Source organism: Callospermophilus lateralis, chromosome 3 (assembly GCF_048772815.1).
Source record: "Callospermophilus lateralis isolate mCalLat2 chromosome 3, mCalLat2.hap1, whole genome shotgun sequence".
Classification (NCBI taxonomy): Eukaryota; Metazoa; Chordata; class Mammalia; order Rodentia; family Sciuridae; genus Callospermophilus; species Callospermophilus lateralis.
The window spans coordinates 152,140,018-152,151,174 of record NC_135307.1 but is presented as its reverse complement, the minus strand read 5'-3'; the positions used below and the strand labels follow the sequence as shown (position 1 = coordinate 152,151,174).

The 11,157-nt window shown below is 44.7% G+C and overlaps 1 protein-coding gene across 1 annotated transcript; it reads left to right on the top strand.

Moving 5' to 3' along the window:
• The first annotated feature begins 8,535 nt into the window (after nucleotides 1–8,535).
• LOC143394846 (cystatin-9-like) lies at nucleotides 8,536–11,157 on the top strand. The gene is made up of 3 exons (XM_076849434.2): nucleotides 8,536–8,724; nucleotides 10,058–10,177; nucleotides 11,068–11,157. The coding sequence occupies exons 1-3, from the start codon at nucleotides 8,536–8,538 to the stop codon at nucleotides 11,155–11,157; spliced, it is 399 nt and encodes a 132-aa protein (XP_076705549.2).

The window sequence follows — 11,157 nt, the reverse complement described above, 5'->3', positions numbered from 1 at the left end:
AAGAACTGACATTGACCTTAATTCATGGCGGTTTTTATGTCCCCAGCCCTAAATTTGTTGCTGACTCCACCATGAGCCTGGGGTACTAGAGTCATATCCTTCTTATTAAAGTCCATGTCTGCTCTAGCTGGCAACAGATGCCTGCTCCTAAATTGTCTTTCTCTCTCTGTGTGTGAGGAGGCTGCTCTGGCAGGATTACTCTGAGTAGTAAAAGAGCTACTAAGCAACACGGATGTGATGCCTGATTGCATCACCCCCCTCAGCCCTGATCCATCAGGCCACAGGCCAGTGATCCTCAGGAAGCTCTGAGCTTGTCCTGTGATCCCTTGCAGCTGTGCTTTCTCTTCACCCAGTATGCTCACTCCTCCTCCATATCTTTTGTCCCTCCTTGCACGACTGTCTTTCATGAATACCTTTTGAATTTGGGTTTTCATTTCAGATTCTGAATATGGGGCATTCATATCAGGGGTGCTTGACCCCACTGAGGCACCAGGGAGCAGGTGATGCTGGTACTTAGGTCAAGGGACCCTCCCTCCATTTGCCTCCCCAACCCACACTGCCTGGATCCTTTCCCTCCCTACTGTACAGGGGATGCATTCAAAAGCTTTGGCTGGAGAAGGCAAGGCCATATGTGGGAAGGGACAGTGTGTGATGGCAGAGAGATGGACCGGAGGGAGGAGTTTGTGACCTAGCAGATGAGATTGTGGGTGAGACCTAATAGGCTCCTGTAGGACTGGGGCTAGAGAGTGTAAAGGCAGGAGGTACCCAGTGCCTGTATCAAGTCATTTCCACATGGAAAGCTAGGCTAGGCTCTGCTTCTCTTAGGTTTCTAGCTCCTGGTGACTCACAGGCTCAAGAGAAAGAGGAGAAGGTCGGCTAAGCAGACAGGATTCCTTACTTTCCTCCCAGGATGACATTTGCCTTGTACACATTCAACCAGCAGATCCAGGACAGGTATGCCTATAGGCTCTTGCACATCCTGAGTTCCTCAGGAGAAGAGGTGAGTGATACATCCTTTCCTACTCTGCCCTCTATTCCTGCCACTCAGTGAGAGACAAAGTGTGTCAGTGGTGGGGGGAGGGAATCTTCAATGAGTTGCATTTTGATACTTGTAACCTATGCATTTGTCAAAGATATCTTATTTCAGTTAGTTTCAGTGTTTAAAAAGTGTTTAACTTTGACATTCTTTTATATTAGGTAAATATCTAATCACATGCAAGACATGTTTTTCAACATTTTCATCTTTGAAACATGATTTAACTGAAGAATGACTTGGACATAAGTGTTCCTAAGGAGATGGAATGACTGAAAAAAGAGTTCTGTTCATAGACACAGACTGAAAAAACAATATGTCAAGGATGTAATATTTTTAAAAAGGTAATTTGAAAAATTAAAAGAGTGAAAGAAAGAGATACAGGGAAAGAGAGTCACGGAGGACTCAAGGATCAATCAGACTCACCATCAGATCCAAGTGCTATTGTGGGCCCAGCTCCGCTTCTCTGATTACTGCTTCCTCTAGGTACAAGGGTGTGTCTTCACATAGAGAGCATTGTCACTATTGGACACTGCCTCTAGCCATTCTTATTCATTCCAAAGTCTTCTTCCTTCAATGAAATTTCTACAGAATGCCATCAGGAATGTGTTTTTATCTCCCTATGGAGCACTTCTGGTCTTGGGGGGTTGGATATTTCTCTTTCTCCCTCAGTCCTGGCAGCCAATAAATAGAGCAGAGGGACCCCAACCCTGCAGAGACCTGAAGCCTCTGTGCAGCAGCATCCTGGCTGGTTCCATCATCTTGTGCTATCTCAGTTGGGAGCCTGACCTATGGACTCTCTGGTCCTGGCATTTTTCAATGTCAGTTTTGTGAGCTGAGAAAAAAATGGATGGATGGGGTGGGAAGACATGGAATGATATAAAGGAGAATAGAGTGAGAAGAAGGAAAATATGAGAAGTACTTTCAAAGAGAGCACAAATGTTTCCATATACTATTGTTCCAATCATGTGTTCTCATGGATGGCAGTAGTACTGGATGCATTTTTCTTGCTATACCTCAGGGGAAACCACTGACAATATGTCATAAGTGAGACATTTTTTTCTAGGGGTTGAGATTTTCCACCAAGCACTTGGAGAGCTATTCCTTCTCCAGGGCTCTGACAGACCCACTTGCTCATCTAGAAAAGATCCCTGTGGCTTTCACCTCCAGTGAGCTGATGCCAGAAACGTGGGTGAATTCTCAAGTGGTGCAAACAGTCTAGGTCCCTCCCTTCATTGAACACAACCACACAGTCAAGCTGCTGAAAGACAGACAGAAGACTGTGTTAACTCTTTGTGTCTGCAGGTGGATTTTCCAATGGCTTTCTCCATGAGAAGCTGCGCAGAAGTAATTATGGAAAATTTGAGGAAGACATTGACAACTGCCCTTTGCAAGACATCCCAGAACTGAACTGTGAAGATAGGATGTGGGGCTCCCTCATCTTCACAGATGTGGGTGCTATTTGTGGGCTGTGTGAGACACTGACAGAACCATTCTTTGGAACATAAAGGAGCAAGCCAGCAACAAATTCCACCAAGCCACCCTTCTTGACCCTCAGCAGGGAGCCCACCAAAAGCCATTTGGGCTGTTGGGAGCCCAGGGTCCATTTGCAGAACTCTGGCCAAGCTGAGTTCCCAATTCTGGCCACTCACATCATTAGAGCTGACTGTTGCCTGAAATACATGGCCTTCAGACTGTTTATGTCACCCTAAGTCATTGTTTCCTGGGCCTGAATAGAGAATGTTCTTGCCTGTCTTCATCTCTCTACTCCCCTGCCTTCAAGAGGAGGCTGTTGGACCTCCAACTTCACCTTTGTCTGAGTGTGTGGATTTCACATCACCTGGCACTGCCATGGAGCCTGAGGAGTTGGAGGGTGAAAAGGTACCCCAGTGCCCTCCTTCCCCATCCATTCCCTGATCCCTGCTGTGCTGCATGCAACACCTGCTCTGGGGCACAGGATGAAATGAAGTTCATCTCTGGTGACAACCTCACTTAAGGTAAGTAGACCCTTTATGAGAGGATTAATTGATAGATTATCTAAAAGCATATATGTGGGAACTGCTCACACTAAAAAATGCTCACCATCTCTAGCAGTCAGAGAAATGCAAATCAAAACCACCCTAAGATACCATCTCACTCCAGTAAGATTGGCAGCCATTAGGAAGTCAAGTAACAATAAGTGCTGGCGAGGATGTGGGGAAAAGGGTACACTTGTACATTGCTGGTGGGACTGCAAAATGGTGCGGCCAATATGGAAAGCAGTATGGAGATACCTAGGAAAGCTGGGAATGGAACCACCATTTGACCCAGCTATTGCCCTTCTCGGTCTATTCCCTGAGGACCTCAAAAGAGCATACTATAGGGATACTGCCACTTCAATGATCATAGCAGCACAATTCACAATAGCTAGACTTTGGAATCAACCTAGATGCCCTTCAATAGATGAATGGATTAAAAAACTGTGGCATCTATACACAATGGAGTATTACGCAGCACTAAAAAATGACAAAATCATGGAATTTGCAGGGAAATGGATGGCATTAGAGCAGATAATGCTAAGTGAAGCTAGCCAATCCTTAAAAAACAAATGCCAAATGTCTCCTTTGATATAAAGAGAGCAACCAAGATCAGAACAGGGAAGAAGAGCATGAGGAAAAGATTAACATTTAACAGAGACGAGTGGGGTGGGAGAGAGGGAGAGAGAAGGGAAACTGTATGGAAATGGAAGGAGACCCTCATTGTTACATAAAACTACATATAAGAGTTTGTGAGGGGAAAGGGGAAAAAAAGGGAGAGAATTAAACCACAGCAGATGGGGTAGAGAGGGAAGAGGAGAGGGAAGGGGAGGGGGGATAGTAGGGGATAGGAAAGGTAGCAGAATACAACAGTCATTAATATGGTATTATGTAAAAATGTGGATGTGTAACCGATGTGATTCTGCAACTTGTATTTGGGGTAAAAATGGGAGCAGATAACCCATTTGAATCAAATGTATGGAAGATGATATGCCATGAGTTTTGTAATGTTTTGAACAACCAATAAAAAAAATATTTAAAAAAAATTAAAAAAAAAAAGATGAAACATCCTATTTGAACTTTTAGGGTCTTGGATCACATGGGAAAATCCTGAGAGTTCCTCTGGAGGTCTATGGGGAGGGGAATTAATGCAAGTACCTTTGGCTCAAGATGAAGCCTCAGATCAAGGTATATGTCAGGACCCTCCCAGGGTTCAGGAAGGATGGTGACATATCAGAGACAATGTCCCCTTTACCCATCTGCTGACATCTAGAAGGGGTAAGATTGAGATGGATCTTGTGTTCAGAGTATGCACCACAAACCTTCTGAGGCTCCTCCACTCACAGCATCTTTCTCTTCTTGTTCCCTCAGACTTTTACCTGCTTCTTCACTGTCTGTGCCCATCCTGGGACTACAGATTTCAGACTCGTGAAAGATTTGTGCTCAGAGTGACTCCCGTGACTGGGACCGGCCACAGGCCTGTCCACATGCTTCTTTCCTTTCAATGATACCAGTGCTTCCTCTAGATGACTCTACAGTGGCTGAGCATCTGAATGCTTGAGCGTTCTTCTTATGAAGTTTCACAAGTGGTGGAAATTGTCCAAGGAAATGCCCACTGCTCCAGTTTTATCACATAGAATAGCTCATTAAACTTTGGAATTTCTAGAAGTTCTGTGGTTCTGGAGGAAGTACATGGGGAAGTTGATGGAGGCAGTGCAGTAGAATCGGGTTTGGTGGGATCCTCCCCAACTCTGGGTCTCCTGGGAAGCCACAGATGGCAGAACTAAGGTGCATCTGAACTTCAGCGGGGGATCATGGCCAAGGACCCATTAGACCAAAAGCACAATGTCTGTGACATCCCAGGGCATCTGATATACACAATGAGACCCAGAGACAACCACCAGTCCTCTCATGGTTTATGTGATCTCTAATCTTCAGAGACTGGCTCACATGCCTACCCAGGTTTGGTAGGTGAAGGAATAAATTTGGTCATGTGTATTGTTTCTTTGACCCCATTTTTATTAGGGACAGCCTGACTGAGGGATAGAAAGCAGGAACACGGCATCACGTATGACGTATAACAGAATATTTTACAGCAAAGAGAGTAAGACTATGGGACATATAGGAAAGGCTACAGATGAGGCATACTCATTTTTTCTGTTTTCTGTTTATTGACTTTCTCAAGATTACTGTAGGGAAAATGATGTTTAAATGTAGTGGTATCCCAGATATAATTATAATTAGAGCTAAGCCCATAAATTTTTGCCAATTAATGTATCTTTTACAAATATCAAAGTTTAATTAGAGTGTGTTGTAGAAACACAGAAGCTAACTAGTATGCTTTTTAGACATAAATTTTTCATTTCTCTTTGAATCTAATTATGGAAAAATACAGCAGACACACACAATTTGTTTAGTTAACACAGTTATATTAAAAATACATATAATATTTGTTCAGTTACCTTTATCTTCCTCTTATGTTGGGGTTTGTTTATAGAGTGATAAGTAATGTAGTTCTAGCATTAAGTTTGCTAGACATGGCACTTCTCTGGTACTTCAAGATATAAATTTCTACTCTCTCCCTAAAATAATTCCTTAGGACAGTCTCTTTTTCTTCATTTCCTTTTCTTTTCCATTTTCTTTTGTTTTAGGCTCTTAATCACCTGTAGCTGAGCAGTTTCTCAGTTTCTGTCTCTGGTTAATAAGAGAAGTAGGAACACAGTCACCCTGAGTGGTAGCCTTTCCCTGGGTTGGTCCCCATGCAAGATGATATTTCCTGTTTTCCATTTCAAATGGAAATTTTAGACCATCTTCTAATTCCAGATTGCTGGTATTTTTCCATTTTCTTTCTGTCTTTGGATCTTTACCTACCAGTGGTATCTAGTAGACACCTGTTGTTTTGACCTTCCAAATTGTTATTAGCAAACAATATGGAGGCAGGTACCTCCTGTCCCAGGGAATCCTAGTTGATCTCTGCAGGGTCAAGGGAGAGAAGGGACAACACTATAAGAAATGCAGCATCAGAAGAGTTGCCTGCTCAGCAGCACCTACTCTTTGGAGACATCCTAGAACTCAGATGGAGTTACCCACCCTTCTCAAGTAATTGGTCAGGTTTAGGTAATTTGAGCCTTTCAACCCAGCTCCACTTCACCCCCACAGTGAAGTCCAAGCCCGGTCATCCATGATTGTTACCAACTTGGAATCACTGCTTTCCTGGAGCTTGATAGTAGTCTATATGCTCTGGTATAGATCTAAAGTGTCCCCAAAATGCCCATTTGTTGAAGGCCTGGACACCAGTCTGTACCTCTATTAGGAGGTGGTGGAATGTGTAAGAGGTGGGTCCCATGGAAAGAAGTTAGATCATTTGGGATATGCCCTTGAAGGGTATATTGGGATCCCAGGCCTCTTCTGTCTCTTTTGCTTCTCACCCATCATGAGGTGAGCATCTTTGCTCCACCACACGCTTCTTGCCATGATGTGCTTCTTGGCACAGGTCCAAAGCAATAGTCCAACCAGCCATGGATGGAAACTTCCAAAGCTGTGAATCAAAATAAACCTTTCCTCATCTAAGTTGATTTTGTCAGGTAATGTGTCACAGTGGTGGAATGCTGACTAACACTCTTGCACCTCTATCATCTGTGAGAAGAAGGAAGAATAGTTTCACCATCTTGACCCCATCACCAGGACTTCATCATTCACAACCTATATTGTCCAGACCACTACTGAGAACCCAGGTTGCCACAACCCCACACCTGATTCAAAGACCAACAAGACCAAGAATAGTGGTCAGTCGCTTAGAGACCAGGAAGTCAGTAAATGCCGCATGGAGAAACTTCCTTCTTCTTCTAAGATCTGACTTTCTATGACTGCAGGGGATCCCACAACTCAGAAAGCCTTTAAGAATTTCTTCTCCAAGGCAACTTCAACAACAGCAGTAACCCTCAGCATGACCCAGTAGCAGCAAGCAGTAATGACAACCCAGACCAAGATTCATTGTGCCTTTGGAAGTGAGAAAGTATTGGTAGCAGAAAGACACAGAGACTGTGTCTAAGCCTGGTCTGCCATACTGTCTATGATGCCCATTATTTTGAATGGCCCAAGAGAACACAATGAGGAGCTCCATCTACATGGGTTTACTAGGGGAATGATCTCACCCTCAGAGTCTGGCCTCAATGATATACCCACAATGTGAAAGTTTAGGAGATCTTAGGACTTACAGACAATGGGGGTGGACAGGATGCCTGAAGGACATACATGGAGGTCAGAGAACAAAGGGAGAAAGAGAGAGAGAGAGAGATACCTGGGCCTTTCCCTCGGGGGAGCTCTATTCCCTCGGCAGAGCTCTAATTGGAGGGATTAAAACAGACACGCATTTGTTCTCAGAGGTAACCTGTGACTAAGAGGAGGTAAGTGTATGTTCAGGGCAAATGTTGAGCAGTCTCTTTAAAGAAGATGGTGAATATGTGCAGAGGACAGCTTGCTAGGAAAGGGAGAGCCTGTAAGTTCTGTCTCTGGCCACAGGCTACAGTCATTCTGATGAGATGGAGTCCTAGGAACTATGTGAAGGTTTCTGAGCTCCCATCTGATTTAAGAAAGTTAAACATATTTACAAATAGATGCTGAAGCAACATAACATTGTGAGAACCCACGACAAGGCTGTACCTGTGTTCAGGTGTGCTCAGGAGAAAGTGACCTGGTGCTAAAGGCATGGCATTGTCTCTGTCTCTAGTTCCATCTCTTTCCCCCAGCAGTGTGGGTTACTAGGACCACCCTTAGTCTTGCCAAAACCCATACGTATGCTTGTTGAATCCAGTGCCAGTTCCTGCTCATCTTTCTGTCTCGGCATGAGGAAGCTGCTCTGCCAGGGGAGCAGAACCAAAGCTCCAATGCCACAGGGAGGTGATGCTTGAGGGATCTTGTCACTCTTAGTTGACCCTTCAGGTCAGGCCAGGCATCTTCAGGCGGTTTGGAGCGTGTCCCAGGAGATCTTGCTGCTGTGACTTCTCTTCCCCAACCACACTTGGTGCTCCTTCTCATTCTTTTTGTTGTTTTGGTCTTCTGCTAATGATTTGAGCTTATCTCCCGATTTCAACATCTAATTCTGGGGCATGACAATCAAAGTCCCTCTACTTCATTGAGGCAGTAGGTGGCAGGTGTGGTGGGGATTTGATTCAGGAAATTCTGCATCGCCTTGTTCATCCTCCTTAAACCACCCTGCCAGGGTTCTCTCCCTCCTTGCTGGACAGGAGGTGAATTGAACAATGTTGGCTGTAGGAGGGTAGACAACACGTGGGAAGGAACAGTAAGACTGTAATGGCAGAGAGGAGTCTCCAGAAGGAGGAGTTTGTGCCTGAGTAGATGAATATAAGGGCTATACCTGTGTCCAGTAAGATTTTCTTAGAGCAAGAATTGGGAAGGGTTGTGGTAGGGGTGCCCAGTGCCTGCACCATGCCATGTCCATCTGGGTGGAGGGCTCTGCCCTGGACCATGAAACTATTTTTATTTGGATTGCTGCTCCTGGTGACCCCTTTCTCAAGGGCCATAATAGAACACACAAGGAACACAGATAATAACTTTCCTGCCACCGTGGAGTTTGCTGTGCACTCATTCAACCAGGAGAGCAAGGATGAGTATGCCTATAGGCTGGTGCGTGTACTTAAATCCTGGATAAATAAGGTTGGTGACACATCCTCTATTGTTCTGCCCTCCTGCACCTGCTTATCTGTGAGGAACCTGGGGTGAGAAGGTTCTTATCAGTAGGTGGTCCATATTCAGGTAAAATACAAGTCAGTTTCCATTTTTATGAAATATTTAAGTTAACATTTTAAAATAGTGTCTATTTCTACTGAATAGTTTAAATATTATTTAGTCTTTTTCTTTATGATATTATTTAACTGATGAACAATTTCCAAATGAGGACACCTTAGGAAATATAGCAGAGAATAAGCAAAAGAACCATATAGAATACATCATTGTGATAAAGAAAAAATTTCAAATTTTGTCATTTCATGTGACAAATGGGGATGCTTAGAAAAGTAGAGGCAGAGAGTGAGTAAAGAGAAGGTAAAGAAAACTGATGATTTAAGGAGCAATTTGATTCACTGTCAGGCTCGAGAACCACTGTGAATTCAGCTTCTCTACTCTGATTTCCACCTGCGCTGGCCTCCTGGGTGTGTCTCTATCTGACAGCACATTGACATCTCCAGAAAATTCCTCTGTTCATTCTTCTTATTCCTGAAATGTTCTACTTTTAATATAAGTGCTATGGAACATCATCAGGAATGCACTGTTCATCTCCTAATGAAGCACTTCTGGTCTTGAGGGAGTGTGGGCATTGCTTTTCCTCCTTTAGCACCACGAGCCCCCAAACAAGAGCAATGGGACCCCAAATCCACAAAGAGCTGAAGCTCCTGTGGCAGCTTGTGTGTAGCACCCTGGCTGGTCTGCTGGCCAGTGCTGCTCCAGGTGGGAGCCTGACATGTGAGATCACTGGCTTTGACAACAGCAGGTTCAGTTTGGTGATTTGGGAAAATGGATGATGTGGGATGCTGAGCAACGAAATGAAGTAGAATTGAGTAGGCAGAAGCAGAAGTAAAATTTCAGAGTGCACTTTGTAATAGGAATGGATGTTGGAAGCATTCCAATTTTGAGTGTTCAGATGCAGTGGTAGCACTGTATAACATTTTTTCTTGCTGTGGCTCAGATGAAAGCATTGATCACATTTCATGTTAAGTCTCCTTCTCTTAGGTCAGAGACTATTCTTCACATTTTGAGAGACATCACTCTGCAGTGTAGTTGGTCCATGCAATTGTAGGTTCAAATTCCTCCTGAGAGTGAAGTGGTAGAGTGGGCACGTGGGGGCTGGAGATTTGTGATGTATTAATGGTTATGACTCAGCCTACATCTTCCTGGGGCCTCCACCAGGTCCTCCTGCTTTTTGATCTTAATTATGCAAACTAGAGATCATCCTACTGGCTTTCACTTCCAGCCAGCTGATATCAGGGCCAAGCCGAACTACAAGATTGTGATGGCGTTTTCCATGAAACTGAAGCTGCGCCGTACGAAGTGTGGAAAATTAGAAGATGACATTGAAAACTGCCCCTTTCAAGACAGTTTGAAACTGAACAATGTAAGAGAGGACAGAAGCTTCCCTTGTTTTCACAGATAGAGGTGCTACTTGGGCATGGAGTGGAGTGTAGGAAGCTCATGAAGCCATTCTTGGGCCCACAAGAGCGAGCTAACAACAGGCTCCACCAGGCCACTCTTCCTGAGCCTTAGTGAGGAATCCACCAGGCAGGCAACCCAGGGGTCCACATGGAGAACCTTGGCCAACCAGACTTCCCAGCTCTTGCCACTCATGCCATTATAGCTTCCTGCTGCCTGGGACACATGGCAGTCTACTCACACCCCCTAGTGTGCTTGGCGAGAGTACATGATGTCCCTTGCCCTTCTCTCCTCTGCTTTCAAGAGAAGGAGCCAGTGGAGCTCCAACATCTGCTTTGTTTAAATGTGCAGACACTGCCCCAAAGCCTGAGAGAGTAGAGACTGAGGAGGGACCTACATGCTGAGCTGTAGCACCTGCTCTGGGTGAGATGTACAAGGGAACAACCCCACCCAGGGTTAGATAATTAGATTTTCTAATTTAATTAGATAAGTAGGGAATTAACTAAAACCTTAACTAATAACCCAAATCTGGGAGCAGATCGCTGTGGAACAAAGCTTCTCCCTGCTGCTCTCAGGACCTTGGATCACACAGGACAGTCTGGGTTCTCTCTGGAGTTAGTGAAGTGGAATGAGATAACTCACATAGGTGCACCTGGGTCAGGAGCAGCCCTAGATCAGTTCATGGTTAAGCAACAACCCAAGATTCAGGCTGATGGAATCACATCTGGGGGATGAGCCATATCCCTCAGTTGATGGCCCTGGGAATGTGCAAGGTTGAGGTAGACCCTGTCCTGGTGGAAGCCACAAGATTTTTCAGTTTTATTCACCCACTGTCCTTTCTAATTGTTTCCTCAGACCTTCATCTGCTTCTTCACCATCAGCACCAAGCCTTGGAAAACAGAGTTTGTCCTCCTGAACCAGACCTGCTCCGAGGAGCTGCCCTAA

Excerpts from the sequence above, each read along its gene's own strand:
- LOC143394846 (XM_076849434.2), top strand. The coding sequence starts at position 8,536 with ATGAAACTATTTTTATTTGGATTGCTGCTCCTGGTGACCCCTTTCTCA. Across the intron at positions 8,725-10,057 it reads TTAAATCCTGGATAAATAAG|CCGAACTACAAGATTGTGAT; the intron begins GTTGGTGACACA and ends ATCAGGGCCAAG. Across the intron at positions 10,178-11,067 it reads ACAGTTTGAAACTGAACAAT|ACCTTCATCTGCTTCTTCAC; the intron begins GTAAGAGAGGAC and ends TTGTTTCCTCAG.